The sequence below is a fragment of the Gorilla gorilla genome, chromosome 13, assembly GCF_029281585.2.
Source record: "Gorilla gorilla gorilla isolate KB3781 chromosome 13, NHGRI_mGorGor1-v2.1_pri, whole genome shotgun sequence".
Classification (NCBI taxonomy): domain Eukaryota; kingdom Metazoa; phylum Chordata; class Mammalia; order Primates; family Hominidae; genus Gorilla; species Gorilla gorilla.
Window position 1 is genome coordinate 61,106,141 of NC_073237.2, and position 22,063 is coordinate 61,128,203.

The window sequence follows — 22,063 nt, forward strand, 5'->3', positions numbered from 1 at the left end:
CTACAGGCACGCACCACCATGCCTAGCTAATTTATTTTTTTATTTTTTTGTAGAGACAGGGTGTCTTTCTTGCCCAGGCTTGGCCTCCCAAAGTGCTGAGACTAAAGGTGTAAGGCATGGCACCTGGCCCTTAATCTCTTTTGTGACAGTAGTACCACATAACATTTCAAACAGTACTTGTGGGCAAGTGTTTTAAACACCCCACTGTAAAATTTATATTTTTCTGTTCCCTGCCCTCAAAACAAAAATGTTAGTAAGCTAAAAAAAATTTTTGGAAAAATATTGCACGCACGTAAATTCTCTCTTTCAAAACAAACAAGGCATCAAGAGGCAAATGTAATGTCAATCAGTAATCTTTATTTTTCTTCATTAGTGGTTGTGTCATATTGCTTAAAAAAAATTTTTAAGGATGAAAAAAGTTCAGTCATATGCTATAACAATTGATATACACATTCAAAAACAATTTAAATGAAGGTTTTACATATTATTGTGATATCAGTATGTGGGGCAGGTGACATATATGACATGTTCCAGTGAGAAGATACTATTAGTATACTTCCAATAGGGAGAATGGCCCAACAGAACTTGGGAGATGTTTTCTCCAGACTACATATTACGTTACAAGAAAAAAAAAAGGTAGAGGAAGGGAGGAAGGGAAGGGGAGGGAGGAAGTGGAGAGGGAGAGGAAGAGAGAGAGGCAGAGGGAGAGGGAAAGGTGGGGAGAGAGGGAGGGGGCAGAGAGAGAGGGAGAGAGAGGGAGGGGGAGAGAGAGAAAAAAAAACAAGAATTTGGCAGTTAAAGAATTTGGATCAAATAAAATCATTTTTTATATAGAATTGACAATAATTGAGAAAATACTTTCCAGCACATATTATTGACATGAACTGCTGATTCATTTATAAGAATTAATCTTTAACAGTTAAAGTTCATTGTCTTGTAAAAATCTACTTGGGGTTCACAAAGGTCTTAAAAAACACTGGTAGAAATATTTATTAACATTATTAAGGTACTTACTCCACCAAAAATTTTTCTTAATTTCACTGAAGTAATATATACACATATATATTTTGAATCAATTCACCTGGTATTCCATCTCTTAAAATCCATTAAAATCAGAATTTTAGAATTGAGATCATTCAGGTCTTTTTGTCCTTCACTTACAAACTTAGTTTTCTTTCTCCAAAAGGCTTGAGTCTGAAGTGTTACCTACCGAGCTTATTTGACTTTCTAAACCTAGTCATAGAGCTAGCACCAAAATCTCCCAAAACGCTCTTAAGTGTTACCTTAGAAGAAGGTTGTATGATCGCCACCATGTTTAAGATACTTGATTCCAATAGAAAAAAATTTTTCTGTATTCATCTAGAGTTCACTTTAAGCCCTCAAAAGAAATTTCTTGTTTCTAGATGCATTCAAAATTATAAAGTAGCAGAACTCATTTTTTGGAGCGGAAAATCAATGCTATCTATTGTATGTCACACTTACATATTTGAAAATTTGCCAAGAATTTTACTATTTATCCTTTCTCCGCAGGATTGAACAAAAATATTACGGAAAACGTGGGCTAATTAGTAGATAATAGAGTAATGAAAATTCTATTAATGATTTATAGGGTTTGGGGGCAGGTATTACTGGCAATATAATACATACATAATGCATATTAATTACAATTTTGAAAAATGTAAACACCTGCATAAAACAAGGTCTAGACTAGAACTCTCTAGTAGAACTTCTGAGATAATAGAAGTCTGTATTTGCACTGTCCAACTTAGTAGGCAGTAGCCACATGTGGCTATTGAACACTTAAAATGTAGCTAATGTGACTGTGGAAATGAATTTTAAGTTTTAATTAATAGATTTTAACAGCTATATGTCATTAGTGCAGCTGAGACAGTGCAGAACATTTTCACCATCCTACCATGTTCCCTCATAATCCTTTCCACTAAAATCCCAAACTACTGCCTCTGCCATAAGAAGATACTAAACATAGATTACTTTTTCCTGTTCTTAAATTTTATATAAATGGATTCATATGCTATGTACTCTGCGTCTGGCTTCTTTTGCCAAATGCAATGTTTTTGAGATTTATCCGTGTTGTATCAGCAGTCCTTTCCTTTGACTTGCTCAATAGTACTCCATCGTATGACTGTATCACAATTTGTTTTACTCTTTTACTTTTTTAAGACAAGGTCTTGCTCTCACCCAGGCTGAAGTACAGTGGTGTGATCACAGCTCACTGCAACCTTGAACTCCTGGATTTATGCAATTCTCTTGCCTCAGCCTCCCAAGTAGCTGGGACTCCAGGCATGTGCCAACATGCTCAGCTAAGTTTTAATTTTTTTTTGTAAAGACAGAGTCTCGCTATGTTGCTCAGGCTGGTCTCAAACTCCTGGCCTCCAGTGATCCTCATGGCTTGGTCTCCCAGAGTGTTGGGATTACAGGTGTTAGTCATTGTGCTGGGCCCACAATTTGTCTTCCCATCCTCCTACTGATATACATTTGAATTGTTTCCAGACTTTTTTTTTTTTTTTTTTTGAGACGGAGTTTTGCTCTTGTTGCCCAGGCTGGAGTGCAATGGTGCGATCTCAGCCCACCGCAACCTCTGCCTCCCAGGTTCAAGCGATTCTCCTGCCTCAGCTTCCCAAGTAGCTGGGATTACAGGTATGCGCCATCACACCCAGCTAATTTTGTATTTTTAGTAGAGATGGGGTAACTCCATGTTGGTCAGGCTGGTCTCGAACTCCCGACGTCAGGTGATCCACCCGCTAGGCCTCCCAAAGTGTTGAGATTAAAGGCGTGAGCCACCACGCCCGGCCCCAGACTTTTTTTTTTAAAGCTGCATATGTACATCAAAAGGTAATTTGGTGTTAAGCAAAGGTAGTCAACTTATGATTCTATAATCATCGTTCTGTGCTGGAGTAAAAATGTAATTCCAAGACATACACATGCACACAAACGTGTGTACACATAGCCACACACACTCTTCAGAACTGCCGAGTAATCAGCTGGTTTGTATTACTTAAAGAAAACACAGAAAGACAAATCTACCAGAAAAAATTATTGCACTGTTTTCAAAACCAAAACATACTTTAGGTGGGGATAGGTAGGCTTGAGGGTGCTCCAGAGAATGGTGGCAAATTATGTTCAGTTTTGAATTACCTTGGCCCCTATCACTCTCTTATCATTTTAAAATAATTATCACATATCCACACAATTTCAGATCTAGTAAAGGGAATTAGCAATCGAGTAATAAAATTATCCAGTATTCCACATAAGTGCTCAATAACTGGTACAAATGAAACCATTCATTTTATATAAGAGAACCCAAGACTCTACATCTCTCTCTCAATTGAAGAAAATAGGATATAATCAAATGAAAAAATTTAAAACAGGTGTGATTTCTCTCATAAAAAGATTCACCACAAATTCAACAATAAGGTGCCACAGCATACATTACTTTTCAAAACTCTCATACTATTTTTCAGAAGCAAGCCTATCACATAGCACTATTTTATCTTTTCATATGCATCCTTTCTTTTTTAAAGTATAATAATGAAATAACTTATTAGTCCTTGAATATGGAGTGGATATGAATAGGCAAAAACACTCTAATAGATAATACAGAAATGTACCACTACGAATTGTGTTAAAGTAACTTATGAAATACATAATCTATATATATCATCAGGGCTTCAGATTTTTCTTCAAGTAGTTCAGATACAAATGTGTTATTCCATGTCTCTTCCAATCATTCTGATCGGAGAGAAAAAAACAATCCAAGTTAAAACACAACATTCTAAATTAATAGATAATGTTGAACATTTTACATTCAGGAACTATGTCTGCCCAATTTTAGCTTGGTTATGTACCTTTTTTTATTGATCACACAGTGTGTTTTGCACTATAATAGGTGATAACTGTTAGAGTGGTCCAATACTGGGTCTTTTCTGTGACTTCTTAGCAAATAATTTATTTCTGAAACATACATACATGCAACATATGTGAAGATGCATCTATGCAGCTTTAAAAAAATGGCTAAAAAAAATCCTACAAGCAATGACTATGGGTTAAAAGGTTTCTGGGTTCTTTTGTAACTAATTACAGTATTAAACAATACATGCATTTAAAATCCGTATTTTCGATTCTATAGCTTGAACTGGTATCTTGGTTATCTGATTCAGTGTGGTGGTGTATTTGTACCTTTTCACACTGCTATAAAGAACTGCCTGAGACTGGGTAATTTATGAAGAAAAGAGGTTTAACTGACTCACAGTTCTGCAGGCTTAACAGGAAGCATGACTGGGAGGCCTCACGGAAACTTACCATTATGGCGGAAGGCGAAGGGTACAAGGACTTTCTTCACATTGTGGCAGGTGAGAGAGGGGTAGTGGTAAATATTTTTAAACAAGCAGATCTGGTGAGAACTCACTCTTGAAACAGCACTAGTGGGATGGTGCTAAACCATCAGAAACTGCCCCCAGGATCCAATCATCTCCCACAGGGCCCCTCCTTCAACACTTTCGGATTACTATTTCACATGAGGGTTGGGTAGGGACACAAAGCCAAACCCTATCAGGCAGTAACACTAACATTTCAATTAACCTCAATATGGTTAGAATTGTATCATCATCAAGTATCCTAAAACATGGGAAAATATCCTAAATTCTAAATTTTCAAGAATTAACTTCAGGAAATTTATCTATTCCTAACTCTGGAAAAGACCAAATCTGTAAGGCAAAAAAAAAAAAAAAAAAAAAAAAAAAAAAAAATTTAAGCAGCTTAAAACTGATTCTATAATGTCCTAGCACAAGGGTTGCACTTATTTTTTAATAGTCCCTCGAAGTACCTATTTATACTCTTGAGATACAGTTTTGCACAAGGTTCACTATGTGGTTTTCTTGCCTGCAGATTAAGAGCAGTAAATTAAAAGGGCGGTAAGGATAATAGAACTATGTTCACTGACAGAAATAAAAAGCAACAGCTGACAATGAAAGACGGGACAGGCAAACTATAACAGATAATGGAATTTAAAAAACAAAGCTATTCAGAGAGCCATGTAGTGTGAACATACAGCCCTACACACCATTATAGGAATGAGGACTTTATCAGTAAATATAATAAAGTGAATATTCATAATGACGGCCAGTTTTCATAAAGCTGGAATGTATAACTCATTTCCCATCTGTATGTCAAATGGGACCCACGTTGGTTACCACACAATCTTTTGTCTGACTAGAAGCCCTTACTACCACAGTGGGTCAGGAAACCTTTTAGCTTTAGCACTAGGCTCACCACTGTTCACTACTGCAACACATTATTATTATAAGAACATCTCTAACTCATGAGATTATCAAAGGCAACAATATTACTTTTAAAAACGTACCCAACAAGGTAACCTTGTATTCTATGGCACGCAGCCATAAACTAAAACCACCGACTTTTAGGACTCTCGGCCTGTTTTTCCTCAAATGCGAATATTACCTAACACTGGTGTTGTTGGGATTACATGAGATAATGTATGTAAAACACTTAGCACCAGTTATCGGACACAGAATGAGCTCAGTATTATTTTAGCGCTGGTGAACGCATGCCGGCCCAAATCCCTTATTTGCAGGTGCAAAAATTAAGCCTCAAGAGGAGAACTGACTTCCTAAGGCTCTACTTCTACTATGTCATTGTCCTGGTTAAGCAGCTTAGCGGCAAATGTTGGGAGATTTTGGGTATTGGCAGGGCCTGGGGGCATGTGCCTGCTGGACTCGAGTCTGCAGAGAATTGGAGGAGTCTGTTTGAACCATGAGGCATTACAGGCTGTGCCTTATCAACGGGTGTTTGAGATGGCAGGTTGTGTTAACAACATTCAACACAGACGGAAGCCATTCGTCTATCTCAATACAGCCACAAACAGCAAGACCCTCAGCTACAGTAGGCTGAGTAACGGGGGATGAGAGCACGGCAGGTAACAGGATCCGGGCTTGAGCTCAACTCCTAGTTCGGTATTTAAAGAGGGATGAGCACTTAAGGGCTGAAACTAACAGAACTAGAAACTAATAGGATGGTATGGCAGGCAGGTGGAAGCTACCCCGCCCCTCTACGCCTTCCGTCGAGGGGAACCGCCAAATGCGTTTTCTCAGCCTCCTGGCAAGGCAATTTCTTGCTCTCTACAGGAACTTACTCCTAGCCCTTGTAGATAGGGAGTGATGACCTCGCTTTTTCGTTATGGAGTGAGGGCCGGACACGCTTGGACCTCACCTCTCCGCGCCACGCTGCGGCGGGACCGCGGGAGGCCGACTCGCGCCCACGCACACCCCACGCTCGCCTTCTCTAAGATGGCGGCAGAGGCAGCTCGCTTACGCCCCGCCGCCCGCGCTCCTCCAAGTCGTGCCCTCAGGAGGCGGGAGCGGGTCAGAGCGCGGAGAGCAGGAGGGCGAGAGTGACGCGGACCCTCCAGTCTAGCGCAGGCCGCGGAGCCCTGAAGCGTCCAGGAAAGGGAAAGCCAGGAAGCGGACCCTACCAGGAACACCACCGGCGCCTCAAAAACTAAAAAGCGGCGGCACATCCGGGCCCCTCTGCCCGCCCCGCCCCGGAAGTAACGCATCGGGCAGGGGCGGGGGCTGCTCTTCAAAGTGGATTCTTCCCTCGCCATAGCTCGTCTCTTCACAAAGTGCCTGGAATCACCCTCGCCACCCCCTCCCCCGGGTTAGCCGTTACTCTCTCGTGGCTCCGGGACGTCTCTGTACAAAGCTGGCTGCTGGGACAGGCAGCCCTCGTTTCACAGATAGTACCCCTCGCACCACGACTCCTGGGCTTCGCCAGCACGTGTAGTAACGTCCCTACGAGAGGACTCTTGGTGACCTCAGCCCCAGCCAAGCATAGGCGCACCTCTTCGGAGTCTTGCGGTGGAATCCCGGCCTTGTGCCCCGTCACCCCGCCACCCCGCCACCCCGCCACCCCACCCGGGTTTGGGGGCCGTCAGTCACAGCGCTGCGCCCTCCCCTTCCGGCGGCTTGGCCGGGCCCGCCTCCTCCCCTCTTCCCTCCCCCACCCCTCCCCGTGCGAGTGTCTCCCTCTCCCTCTCGCTCTCTCTCTCTCTCCCTCTCTCTCTCTCTTTTGTGAGTTATAGCAACCGTTGCCTTGTGAATCAAGCGCCATAGTCACCGTAGTCCTGGCGACTGTTACCCATCAACAACAACTACTCCTCTCCTCCTCCTCCTCCTCTTCCTCCTCCTCCTCCCCACCACCACCATCTCCATCACCCACCAACAACACCACAATAATCCACAGCCAAGGTGAATATTCTTCGGTCTCTACATGTGTGTGGGAGCGTGTGGCTGCGTGTGTCCGTGCGTGTGTGTGTTCGTGTGTGCGAGCCGAGTGTGGCTGTGCTGGGGTCTCACTCCTGACACGGGGGCTGCCGCTGCGGCGCCACCGCCGAGGGGCTCTGTTCCCCGGGCTTGTTTACAATGGACCCCTGCGCGCCGCGGCTGGGTCGGGGGTGTGGGCGCCGCGCTGCCCGCCGGCCCCGGCCCTGCGCCGGCCGCACTTCAGGGATGGAGCGGGAGCTTGGGGGGCTGCAAGCCTAGCGGGAGAGGGAGCCACAGTTTTCCGATGCGGATGCTGGATCTTTCCCTTAGGTCTGGTCTCAGGAGGAGGGTCAGGTGAAGAGATAAGAATTTGTTCTTTCTTTAATTTTCTTCTTTTCCAATGCTGCTGTTTCCTGCTTCTTTCAAAGCCGAAATAGACAACAATGTGCGGGGGGGGGACCCAAGAGGTGGTGTTTTGTTGTTGTTGTTGTTCACTTGTGGGGCCTTGTTATGGGTTTTGTTATTTTTAATCCTCATACGTTGGTGAACTTTTCCCACCGCCCATTCCCTTCATTTTTGCCCCTCTTTGCCTGGTGCTGAATGGGCTGCTCTTCTTTCGCCATCATCAGCTTCACGGTTTTCTTTTTTCTTTTTAAAACTGTATTTTCTTTGTGCGGCAAACAGTCTTAATATCCATTCAGCACTCTTCCCTCCCCCTCTTTCTACCCCCCCCCACACCCCTTGCACACATATTGAAACCTGGGGCCTGTTCGTTGGGCTCTCTTTGCTGTACTGGGAAAGATGTTTTTCTTTTTTAAAGTCTGTCTCCTCTCTCTTCTTTGGTGTGTGTGTGTGTGTGTGTGTGTGTGTGTGTGTGTGTGTGTGTGTGTGTGTGTGCTTGTGATTTAAACCGGATGCAGGGCATCTGTGATACTTGGGTTAGTAGTTATTGACAGTGCTTTATCCTTCATGTGGAGGTGGGAGGGGGAGTAGTGAGGTTCCGTTTCACTTTGATGATCCTCCTTCCCCACAGTAGAGTGTTAACAATTTTCATTGTGATTATGAGACTTTGTGATGAACAGGGAAGGGACACAAGGAAGCTTTGTGAGAACTCAGTTCACAGTGTTATTTGTGACAGTTACGGTACTTTAAGAGTTTTTTTTTTTTAATCTCCTCATTTTCCTTTGAGAGTTGAAATTCAAGTCAAGTTCATAAAGAATGTATGAAGCTTCTCAACTTGAAACGTGTGTATATTTCACTTTCTTTCTGGTTAAGATCTAGGCATGTGTGTACTTAACATATTCTTTTTATTTACTTTTTGATTTTCTTTGGACAGTGACTTGAACCTGCTCAGGAGAGAGAACTTTTTCCTTTTTAAGTATTTCTTTTAAAAATTATTTTTCTCTGTAGATTTGAATACTTATTAGTCCTTATATAGTAGGTTCTCGGTTAACGTTAACCCAGTTTTACAGATCCCCTAAATTTGTTCATTTTTTTCAGCTTAACTTTTAGTTAATAGATTTATCAGTAGTTTTGATAATGAATGTGTGCTAAAACAAATATAATGTACTATTGTACTTGCACATATTGAAGTTTTTAATTTACAGTTTTAAAATGCTTATTAGTCTTCTTTCTAACAGCAAACATATATTGATTTAACTGACACAGCAGCTTGTGAATAATGTGACAGTACTAATTATTCTTGAGATTGTCAACGAGCAGGGTGGGTAATTATGCTATTAAGGCTAATATTTTGTAAAATAAGAGTTGGGATTTTAAAAAAACTTTTTCAATTCATTTCCTTGTGATTGCTATTTTAAATGAAGACGATATTTTGTTCTGAAAGAAGTCTTTCTCAGAGCACTCAGATTTGTTTATAATTATTCCTCCTCTCCCCAAACTGGGTTCCATGCAAATCTCTAATACTAACTTGTATTTTTTTTTCTGTTCAGATGAGTGTCAAATGCCTGAACACTTTTGGATGGTGATGCTCCTGGGTCCTATAAACTCTCTCTGAAGTTAATAGGAGTTTTGCTGTCTTGGGACAGTTTCAGACCTTATGCCATTTACATAATAGGTTTTCAGTTAAGTAAATTATATACTATAATGTTATATTTAATATTTTATTTACAGTGAGAACTTTTTTTGAGGCATTTCACTCATGTATAGCTCAGGTTTTCTGTGATTTAGATTTTCATTCACAAGTTGATTTGAGAGCAGAACTTAAATTGAATTTCATTACTTTTCCATTTTTTGAAGCATGTATGTGGGATAAAATTGCTATTAGAGCTGCTGTGGAATTGATTAAATAATCAGAAACACTGAGAAATGGTAAATTTAAAAATGAAACACAAGGATAGATACTTAGCATGTACTTTATTCTTTCTTAATATTTTTCCTAGAAGGGACTATGTTATGTATTGATACTCTCTTGTGTTTTCAGTTTTTATACTAATAGAAATTTGTAAAAGTGATCATGCTTTGAAACTAAAACTATTAAATAGAAGTCACTTGTAACTTGTTTTGAATAGTCAAATGTCTGTGATTCAATGTATGTCATAATGCCTAACTCAGTCGTTTTGGTGTGTTTTGCCTATGAATTATATTAAATGGTGTAGGCATCATACATATACACATATATGGCAAACTAATGAATTTCTAGAAGTTTTGCATCGTTTCACAATGTTTTCATTAAATGTTGTAGTGATGCTTAGTTTTTTTTGTATTATTCCTCCAGTACTCAAATAGTCTTGTACTCTACTTTGGTACTCAAATAAAAGGTTATAGTTTATAAGCTTACTGTGCTTTAACCTGGAACAGTTTATTTTACCCTAAACAATTTATTATGGTTAATTTTTTTACCATTAAAAATAGCAATTAAAAAATGAATCTTAAAGGCAAGTTGGATTTTATGCGTCGTTTAAATGATAATATATGTTACTTTTTGGTAACATTTTTCATTTCTTGAGAAAGTTGATATTGTGTTGGTATTCTCCAGCTGAAGAAATTAGCAGGCAGAATATAATGATTTTTGGTTTTCAGATTTTAAACTCTGTGTGTGTGTGTGTGTGTTTGTGTTTAAATGGGTGGGCATAGCAGCAGATGTGTGGCAAAAGTTACACACACACACACACACACACACGCACACACACTTTTCCAGAACAGTAATAGGAATATTACTTTGTTCTTAGTATCCATAGTGAGAATGTGTTACAAGAAATGAGAATAAGGAAGAAGTAAACTTTAACATTTTGGAGAGGCTCCTGGTTATTTTGTTTTAATGCTGAACCTTTGGCTAAAAATCCTCTATTTGAGCTCAGTTACTTTAAAAACAGTTTTCGTAACTGAGTAATTGCCTTTAACTCTTTGGTATATATTCCCAGTGGCCATGACAAAGTATGTTTTAAATTCCTCTCTATTCACAGATACATAGTGTTCCCATATTTTGGAAATCCAAGATTAAGTGGATTTGACTAAATCTGGCTTGTTAGGGACAGATGGCTGCTTTAAACAGGTGTCACTTTCATTTTTTACAGCATTGTGTTGGGACTTCCAGTGGTTGGCAAAAGGGCTGTCTAAAGCAGGTGGCATCCTTTGCTTTTGTTGTTAGTAAAATCTACTTTTAGAGTTATTTTTCTAGGAAAAGTTGTTTTTTTAAAAGTAAAAGTTTTGAACTACTCAAGATTCATAATTTAACATAACTTTTATTTCTGAATATTCTATTTTTAAGTGGTAGAACTTGCAGATTCTTTCACAGAACACTTATCAATTCTTATAAATAATGGTAAATTCCCTTTGAATCCAGAAAGAGTACACAGGAACATTTTACACACCCAAGTCAAACCCCAAGGCCAATTTGAATAAAGTGAAATTTGGTTAACATGACAAGTTAACTTTTGTCATCCTTTACTGAAATAATTTTTTGACAGCATTTTTTATATGTTGGAAATAGGTGTTGTTTTTGTTGGTTAAGTATTTTCAAACTAAGACATTTCCTGACATCATTTACTGCTATAAAGTTTATAGTGATCTTTTAAAATGATAATATTTTTAAGTATTAATGTTCAAAAATATGTACTGCAGTAAATAAAAAAACTATCAACCTATTGATTTCTAAGGTTCACTTTTACTCTACAATTCTGTCCTTTTCTGTGGGAATTTTATGTTTCTTATAACAGATGCACCAGAGGGTGCTGTGCTGTTTGCAACATGAGATTATTATCACTAAGAATGTGAACTCACTAGAACTTTTATTTAAAGAAAAAATTTTTAATTATATATGCATTGAAGCATATAATAGGCTTATTTTTATGGAGTTTAACATACTATCTTAATTGGCACTTTTACATCAGAACCTAACTTCGTGTACTAATACATATTACCGCAACATATAACAATATAAAGATTGATATCTTTGGCACTGTCTGGCATTAGTCCTATAGGCATATATGTTGATTATCTTATGTAAATATTTTAATCTTTATTTCAAAACTTAGGTTACCCTGAGAATCATACTATTTGGCGATATGTGGCTTTATACTTCTTAAATTTCATATGATTAGCACATATCAATAATTGTCCATTCTTATAACACTTTTACATGGCATAATTAGTGATATGCTTTTTATTGTATAATCTTTAAAAAAACTGCACTGGAAAAATAAATGGCAATAGTGGTTATCAGGCTAATTCATAATAAAATAGTATTGACATTATCTAGATAATTCTGGCTGGTTGTATTGGTTCACATTTATAATCCCAACACTTTGGGACTGAGGCAGAAGGATCACCTGAGGCTGTGAGTTCAAGAGCAGCCTGGGCAACATAGCAAGATTTCATTTCTGTAAAAAAAAGTAAAATAAAATTAGCCAGCCTTGCCAGTGTGTGCCTGTAGTCCAAGCTACTCAGGAGACTGAGGTGAGAGAATTTTTTAGCCCAGGAGTTTAAGGTTACAGTGGGCTATGATCATGCCACTGCACTTTAGCCTGGGTGACAGAGCAAGACCCTGTCTCAAAACACCAAAAACAGAAACGAATGCAATCCGTACTTCATGCTGTTGGAATAGGCTGGTTTGATTGTTTAATTTGGCTTATTATCTGAAAACTTTTAGGTTCCCAGCCCTACTGTGTGCCATATACTTTTAAACTGGGAGTGATCTTATATTGCTTTTTGTATTTTATTTGTTCAGTGAGAGATTTTTAGGAGAATACTGAATCCAATCTTGGGCTACTTCTTGTATCATCGACTCTTTTCACAGCAATATATACTCTAAAAGACATACTGAAACAGTGATACCTTCCTTAAGTAAGCTTAGAAAGATACAGTTACAGCATATAAACTTTTTAATCTTGATAATGGATTTATCTGTACTAGTCCACATTTTACTATAATTAGTTAATTGTGATATTTTTATAAAGTAACCTTACAAGGCATAGTAGTTCATGTGTGTTGGACTGCCTCAAAGAATCCAAAACATTTAATAAAGTAACACTATGTTTAAATACTGGTCTTGCTAAAATAGGTTAGGCATTTTTCTTTAAAAATATAGTCCTACAGTCTACCAGTTAGTTTTTGCTACTAAGATTTTTCCTTTTTTGAAACAGGGTTTTGCTCTGTCACTCAGGCTGGAGTGCAGTGGCATAGTCATAGCTCATTGCAGCCTCAATCTCCTGGGCTCAAGTGGTCCTCCTGCCACAGCCTCCTGAGTAGCTAGGACTACAGGCTGTTGCCATCATTTTAAAATTTAAAACATTTCAATTTTTTTTTTTTGTAGAGACAGGGTCTTGCTACATTGCCCAGGCTAGATTTTTGAAAGTATACTTTATAACAAGTTGTATTGCTTAAAAATCTTTATATTTGTAGTTTTTATTTCATATCAAATGCAGAGTGTTCTTAGTGAAAACAAATCAGTTAAAAATGGAAACGTATTTAGAGTATCAATAAATAGGTATAAATAGGTTTTGTTCTTTAAATAGATGGATAGAATAAGTATACTGGTGAATAACAGGCTTTGGAGTCAGATTTCAGATAATCTCATTAGTTGTGTGACTTTGGATAAGTTATTACCTTCACTTAACCACAGTTTTCTCATTTGAAAAATAGGATCAATCTTGCCTGCCTTATGGGGTTTTGTGAGGATTAAAGGAGATAATTTATGTAATGTACTTTGCTCAGTATTTGACACAATATGTGTTCAATACGTGTTGGCTTTATTATTAGGGAAGGCTGAGAAAATACCTATTCTAATCTTTTTGCTACCTAAGAATCCTTTGACCATCCCTTTTTTAATGAGCCCAAAAAGTTTTGAAAGACTTTGCTTACCAATTTATACTCATTAAATAGTAATTATTCTTTTTCCTCCACTTTAAAAAATAAGGCACAGACAAGCTGCCAATCACAGGCTTGGATTATCATTTGATAACCAGTCTTACCACACTGAATTAATAGAATGCTAGCCCAAAGTTATGTTTTAGTTTTACTCTGCAGCCTTATAATGGGCTCCTTTTATTAGGTTTGCATAACTCTCCTGGTCAAAGGATTTTAGATTAAGAACTAATTATGTAATATTTCATTATCTGTTATACTCCCATTGTCCAGTTCATTGTCCCACTTATATTTTTATTTTCACGTTAGACATGAATTATTTGAAAACAGTCTGAGCCCTATTTATAAACTTTATACTGAATGTAGTCAGTAAAGTTTAATAATAATAGTCTAGTCAGTTGTGTAAAGATGAGTTTATCAAAGAATTATTCTACATTTTTATAATGCTTAGAATTGTTACTTTACTAAGGGTAGAAAAATGTGTGAGGTTACTACTTGTGTACCTACAGCAATAAATAATTTTGGGATAATTTGTCAATCCCAATCTTGAGTTGTAAAGTAACCTTGGAACATTATTTAGTGTAATATATAATATGAAATCATAGAGGAAATATGTCACCTGTGGCTTCCTTTCATTAGATATTAAAGATGTTTAACATTTTCAAGTTGGCTGCTTAATTATTAAAGTTGCTATTCAGTAATTTCCTTTATTTCTATATTTTTCCTGAACATTTTCATCAGAATGAAATATTTTTCTCATTTTAGAGTGATCTATAAACAGTCCTAATCTTTCTCAAACTGGAAATGTGACTTATATATTTCAGTTGAGAATTTACCTGATACTATATGTCTTTTCTTTTTTGCCAAAGCATCGTATATTGTACAGATGTTTGTCTGTGTCACTCATTTCACCATTCTCCCCACTCCCGTTAAGTGTTTAGTTATATGACCCCCTTTGCGTTATTTTTGTAGATAATTAGCCCCAACATATCAATTAGACTGACTCTTAGCTTAGCCACCTCCTCTGCTTCCTTTTGCCAGTGAATTTGACACAGATTTAAAAGGAACTTTTGGGAAAAGTTTAGGAAATGTGATTTGGATGGTCAGGTTATGCAGTCATACATTACTTAATGATATGGATATGTTCTGAGAATTACGTAGTTAGGTGATTTCATCATTGTGTGAACATCATAGAGTGTACCTAACACACACCTAGATGGTATAGCCTGCTACACGCCTATGCTATATAGTATAGCATATCGTTCTTGTCTATAAACCTGCATAGCATGTTACTGGACTGAATACTGTAGGCACTTGTAACTCAGAGATAAGTATTTGTGTATCTGAACATATCTAAACATAGAAAAGGTAATGCATTGTGTCAAGATGTTTAGTTGGTTATGATGTCACTGGGCTATAGGAATTTTTGAGCTCCATTTTGTTATGGGATGTGGTTTGTTGTTGACAGAAACGTTATGTGGTGCGTGACTGTATGGTTATTCTTACCATTTCCAATAGTCTATTATTATTTTACAATTTCTACTCATCTGACTGTCCTCTTGGACAAATTTATAACCTTGTTCCACTAACTATGTAATTTGAGTGTGGTTTTGATTCAGAAGGCTCCCTTCTTAGTTCTGGCTATGTACTGGCCTCTGGCTAAGTACCTTAGGGTTAAATCTGTAGTCCATAAATACTGTGTTTGCACAATCACAGATGCCTGCTGTTGTTGACTTTTAATTCCTGGATTCTTCTTTCTCACTTTTATTAGAAGCAGTAATACCCAGCTAGTACTGCTTGCCTTTGCTTTAGAGTGCTTGGTCAAGATTTCTGGAGGTTCTTGGTAATTCCTGTTTAGGCAAAAATGAGGTATTGGGTAATAGGAGTTGAGCTTAGGAAAACTAATAGAGTGAGACAGCTGTCCTCAAAATAATAGTGTGTTAGTTGGTAAGAGGAGACAGATATAATGAAAGATGATAAAAGGAGAAAGGACAGCGAGTGACCAGACCAAGATATAAAGGACTTCAAAAATGCTAGCCAAAGGAGGTTAAAGAGAAAAGGTTCTCACTCTATTTCTAACTGTAAAACCTTAGCCTAGTCACTTATACCCTATAGGTCTCAGTTTCTCCATCTGTAACATGAAACAATAGGGCTACGGGATTTCTAAAGCCCTTTCCAATCTATGATTCTGTAGCAAGATTGACACTGGGAAAGGGAAGGAAACATGCCAATAACATGGAGCCAGGAATTGGCATTTCCCTTACTCATGTTCTCAAAGGCTAGCAAGTTGTTTGCTTATTGTTTCTTCTGGTAAGAACAAGAAAGAAAGAAAACCCACAGCCTGATGCTAGCATAATGGCCATACCTATAGCAAAGTCTCAGAAGGTTCCACCATTTCAATGGCTTCTGTAGAGAGTGGTGGCCAAGTGCCCTCATTTTCTCACCCACATAGGAATTAGCTGAGTCTCACAGCTTGAGCTCCCGCCGGAGCCAGCTTCTCTATGTATGTGTGCCAGACAAGTGTCTGACATTTGGGGCTCCTCCTGTCTGTTGCTCACCAATGAGATATTTAAAACAGGACATAATTTCCTGAGTATGTGGATAGGCAATTTAACAGAGAGAGAGAGAGAGAGAGAAAGAGAGTGCGAAAGCGCGCTAGTGCATGTGTGCTCTCTGATCAGAATAAAAATTAATTTAGGTTTCTGTTGATCTCATTTTTAAGACAGTTCTTCCCCAATTATTGAAGCTATTCAACTGGTTTTTAAGAACTAAAAATCTTGTCAAGGTCTAGACAAGCTCTGAGAGCCTTTGGACTACTTTGGGGTCCCTGGTCTGGAAAGCATTGCTATCCTCCACACTAGTCTCATATTTTTCCATCGGTAATAGTTACTGCTTTTCTTTTTCTTAATATTGTTTATACTTGGATAAGCATTCTTTTAATTCAGCTTTGGTAGCAGAAAAATAGTCTTTTGTTTAAGAAGTATACATTTTCTTAAATTTAAAAAAATTTTTAGTTTAGGCTGGGCACGGTGGCTTATGCCTGTAATCCCAGCACTTTGGGAGGCTGAGGCGGGTGGATCACGAGGTCAGGAGATCGAGACCATCCTGGCTAACACGATGAAACCCCGTCTCTACTAAAAATACAAAAAATTAGCTGGGCGTGGTGGCGGGTGCCTGTAGTCCTAGCTGCTCGGGAGGCTGAGGTGAGAGAATGGTGTGAATACAGGAGGTGGAGCTTGCAGTGAGCCGAGATCACGCCACTGCACTCCAGTCTGGGCAACAGAGCAAGACTCCATCTCAAAAAAAAAAATTTTTTTTTACTTTAATACTACTTTGGTTAGTAGACTTCTCAAGATTTTAGAACATAGCAGGCTAAAAGAGGAAGCATTTTTGCATTTATTCAGGATAAGTCATATATTCTGCTGTATCTCAACTCTTTTACCAGGCTAATAGGGGAGTATATTAAAGCTTAGATTGTAATTAATTGATTTAAAAAATTTATTTTTGAATGCTTTGTTTTTTACTGATTAATTTAGACATTTTCAAGTTTCTGGACTACATTCAGATTTGCATGCTTAATAGCATTTGTGTATTTCAGTATAACTTTCATCTTTAAAATATGTCTCATCCCCTTCAGTCTCAGTCAGCATAGTTTACTTTAATGTTCAAAACCATTTTAGAGATTCTTTGCTTGTCAGTTAAGTTTCCTCCATGTTTTAGTTGTGGAGGAATGGGGGAGGTTGCTGTAGAAGGGCAGGAAAAGCAGATACATTTGGGAGTCATATCCTGTTTCTATTGTTAGACATCAGTGCATTACATATTTTCCCCAGTTAATTTTCCTGGACCATTAAGTTCAGGTGGGTGTGGGGGCTTGAGGTGGGACTTACGGGGCGTAGGGAGGTGGGAGACCGAAGACTCAGGTGATCCAGTATTTCTTCCAGATTTCTGTCCTTACCTACTGTAATATTGTGCAGAATACATCTATTTTTGTGAAGATGGGCATTCTATTTAATTTTGTTAGTGACTCCTTTTTTCTAAAGAATCAATATATCTGTATATATCTATCCATTAGTACATTAGTAGATGGAAAATAATATCTTTCTTTTTTAAGGAACCTGAATTTTGATTTAGTCATGCACACATTTTAGAAAGGTAGGAATTAAAAAAAAAGACTGGTGAGAAAATCTAGTTCATAAGCAAGGTAACAGTAGTGATGCCTTAAATCTACCTCTTTATGTTTTGCTTTGGATAAATGGTTTTGTGGATATATGTTTTTGCATTAGAATTTAGGTTTTCCCCTGATACTATTTATGCTATTTTAAATAACCAAAGAGTAAAATCCGTCACATCAGGCATTTGTTGATTGGCATCTGATTATATCTAATGACAGTCTCAGAGATGAATTTTGATGACGTGTCAGTTTAAGGGTCATTAATAAAAAACATGAAAAGCTATTATATGAGTAATCTGAATATCACCTTTACAACTTTAAAAGCACAATATGTATTTTGATGTGCCATGGTGAAAACCCAACATGAAAAATCAGTACATAACACGGAAACCCATAAATTTAGATTCTTTGTTTCATAAAATGATTATATGGCATGTGTCTTAGGAGCATTTTAAAATACTTTGTTTAGCTCACACTTGTAATCCCAGCACATTGGGAGGCTGAGGTGGGAGAATCCCTTGAGCCCAGGAGTTCAAGACTAGTGTGGGCAACATAGTGAGACCCTGTTTCTACAAAAAATTAAAAAATTAGCCGGGTGCAGTGGTGCCTGCCTGTAGTACCACCCCCTCAGGACAGAGGTGGGTGTATTGCTTCAGCCCTCGAGGTGGAGGCTGTAGACAACCCGGAGCCTGGGCAACAGAGGGAAACCCTGTCTGAAAAAAACAAAACAAAACAAAACAAAACAAAACACAACTTGGTTAAAAAAATTACTTTTCAATTAGAGTGTAGTAGATATATTAAGAAAAATGGAGTTTAACTTAGGTAATGTGTTTTGTGTATGTGTATGTAGATATTTAGAAAGTCATTTTAATTTACATTTTGCTTGGTGTTGTAGAACAATCAATACTGTTTTTGTGCACTGATTTTTGCATTATCCAGCTCTTGGAGGATCATTAGGAACATTTAGTATTTCCACCTCAGCCCTATTTTCTTGAGGCAAAGAAAGATTAGGGGAACTGTCTGATGAAGTTCTTTGAATGACCTTCGTGTGGTTTTGTGAGCAATTTTTAATAGTGTCTCACATTGTATGATGATTTTTAGAGGCTACTTTCAGTTAATAAAGGCCATGAATGCTGAAATTGAATTAAATTGTAAAGACAAAAATTGTAATTCATTCCAATTATAGGAGGTTAAAATATTGTGCTGTTGGATCAACATTTGATCTTCTCCTTATTTTTAGAAGTCTGCCAAGTTTTGAAATGTAAAACCTTTTAAATAATATTGAATGAGTAGAGCTGTATAGTAGTTGTGGGTTTGTATTTCAGCAAATATTTGAGTGCCATATGTCTTGGAAGTAAGGTGGGATTCTTTTATCTTGAAACTTGGAAAGAGATTTATTTTAATATTTTGATTGGGTTAGGTTTGCTTGAGCATTTTTGGGGGTTGATAGAAATGCAAATGACTGTGGACTGGAGATACAGATCAGAGTAATTTGTGAGAGGAGGTAATTGTAGTGATCCTGATGCAACACTCACTTCCAGTCCTACTGCCCGTGATAAACTTTGAAGTAAAGACTTCCTTCTTTAATGATGTAAGCCTCTCTATTAAAATGTGTTTTGTTAATTTTCATTGCTGCCTGGAATTTCCCAAATGTTCATTATCTGGGAGCTTTGGAAGTTCCAGTTTACCTTCTGGATTATAAACCTTAGAAAGAATGCCAATAGATGGCACCCCATGCCCAGAACAACACCTTAATCTGAAGGAATGGGGTAAAAAATGAAGTGCAGGATCATATAATTTGAAAAACTAGAGTATGAACAGTGACTAGTACAATGTAGAGAAAAAGAAATATCATTTCAGGGACTAAATATGAATTCCAGTTCACCATATTCTGCATATCTAGTAATAATATCACTGCTATGAGTGATGACATTTCTACTATTTGATTCAAAAACATTCTAGCAGAGACCTAAGATAACTGGATAAATTAGTCTCTAAGCTTTTGGTTTTTTATTTTGTCTTTTAGCTTTAATTTTGAATGAGGAATTAAAGGATTTATATCAATGTATATTTAGTGCAGTACTATTTTGGTTAATGTAGGAATCCCTAAATGACTTAGATTTCCACTGAGTTTTAAGGAGCATAAAGAAATGAGAGAAATGGGTTATTAGATACAAAATTGCATATTCTCAGCTATGTGGACATATTTTTTAAGGTTTCCAATTGTAGAGGGTTACAAAAAGGACATACGATATTTGGGAATCAAGAAGGATAAAAAAGTGTTGGAAGAGATACTGAAAAGTGGAGTTGAATGAAATTAGTAGAGAATTTGGAAATAAAGATAAAAATAAGATGGAAAAGTTACATTATGAATGGTGAAATAATTTATTGAATGAACAATTTCTTTTTAAAATCTTTACTGTGATTTTTACCTAATGGGAGGACCCAAGGAAAAAGATTGTACTTAGCCTCTTTTTGGGCACCACATTTGTTTTTTTGTTTGTTGGAAATTTTTATAACAAGGTGCTGGGATCTTTGACTAGTATTGTATGAGGTTTGACTATTTCTAGACATTGTGTATAGAAAAGATTAAATTGAGGTGTTGTATCAGAGTTTTCTTGTAATTATTTTATTATTACAAGGTAATATATTAATATATATATAAAAAAAATTAGTATATCCAGTTGGGATATCTGATTAGTTTATCTGATATCTAAAGCAGCCTACATTTGTAAAGTCAGTATATAGTAAAAAACTGTGTACCATAAATGTATATATTCCTAAAACATTTGATATTTTGGAACATTTAAAACTTACACTGGAGTAGTATAATAAACTCCCATATGCCCATTTTATGGATTTAACAAAGTAGTACCTTCTATTGCTCTAAAGCTATATAATTTGAAATATTTGCATATTGAAATAACCTTGAATCATTCTTTACTTTGTGTTGCTTTGAAAATATTTAAATCTTGTGCTAACAACAGATTCAATGTATACTTGAAAAAATGCTTATGTTTAAAACAAAATATTTAAAAATGATCTTGTTTTTTTCTCTCAGCACAGCATTTCTCTTATTATTTATTATTTTTGTTTTTATGGGTACATGGTAAGGGTATATATGGGATATTTCGATACATGCATACAAAGCATAGTAGTCACATAAGGGTAAACCTAACCCAATCAAAATATTAAAATAAAAAATAAAAAATCAGATAATAGCATAGTTGCCAGTATTGCGTCTGGTTGCTATGGAATAAAGGGCAGTCCGTTCATATATTCATATATTCATATATTCATTCTGTTCATTCACTGCTACTTAAGAGTACTGCTACACTTTTAAAGCCCAGCTGGGCAAGTCTCACCTTAAGCATTTACCATTTCCTTGTGTTACACTCATTATAATTATACTTTTAGTTATTTTAAAGTGTACGATAAATTACTGTTGACTGTAGTCACCCTACAAGCACAGCATTTCTAAATCAGGAAGTTTGTTCTTGGTTTCCGGTCATATCTTTTGTTTAGTAATTGAATTCAAGTCTCCTTTACTTGAATCCTGACCCATCGTTAAGAAAGGGAGAAAGTCCAGGGACAGTAGCCCATATTTGAAGAAACCTGTGTTGAAGACTAACTCTCCCAAGGGTGAAATGGGGTTATCTTTTGTCTGCCATTCTTTTAACTTTGTTTGTGGGTATATTTGAGTAAACAGTTGAGTCATTTGTAAGTTGATGAGGGAAGAGAACCAACTATCTTCTGCTTCTTCTGGAATATTTCCTTCAAAGTTTGCTACTCATTTTGTTTCTAATAGAACATAAAGGAAGAGACATCTAAGAGCTAATGTACTGATAGTTTATGATATCACTCAAAGCAGTTTAATATTTTGTGGTTTAGTATCTTCAGGGAATGAGGAGGTTCCTTCTCTTAGTTTTTTTATTTGACTGAGGCCAGACTGGTATGAAAGAAGTTTATTTTACAATTCTAAAATCTATAGCCAAAAAAAATCGTTATTCATGTAATAATAGTATTATTACATGAAACTATTCTATAATGAGCAGACTAGTATTATAACAAATAGTGATTAACATGGCATTTTAATAAACAACACAAAATTTATACCTAAATCTTTTTAAAAGCTGATGTTTCCTTGTTTGAACCTAATTAAACGATTAAGATATGAAGAGGTGAATACAGTACATTAAATAAGCTTGCATTTTTTGTTTGTATAATAACTTTAATTGCCAAACTTCATTATGATCCAAAGGGTTCAGTG

General features: G+C 37.1%; 1 protein-coding gene across 12 annotated transcripts in view; it reads left to right on the forward strand.

The window, feature by feature from the left end:
- Positions 1-344: 344 nt before the first annotated feature.
- RFX3 (regulatory factor X3) overlaps positions 345-22,063 on the forward strand; it is a 310,622-nt gene continuing 288,903 nt past the window's right edge. For 5 of the 12 annotated variants that reach the window (XM_055350632.2, XM_063696432.1, XM_063696433.1 and 2 more), the window contains exon 1: positions 345-7,283. Coding sequence is in view for 4 of the 12 variants with exons in the window: in XM_055350631.2 (XP_055206606.1) it covers positions 8,521-8,542 (22 nt within the window). In the remaining 8 variants the exon portion in view is untranslated. The other 7 variants (XM_055350631.2, XM_063696431.1, XM_055350635.2 and 4 more) reach the window with 5 other exon arrangements.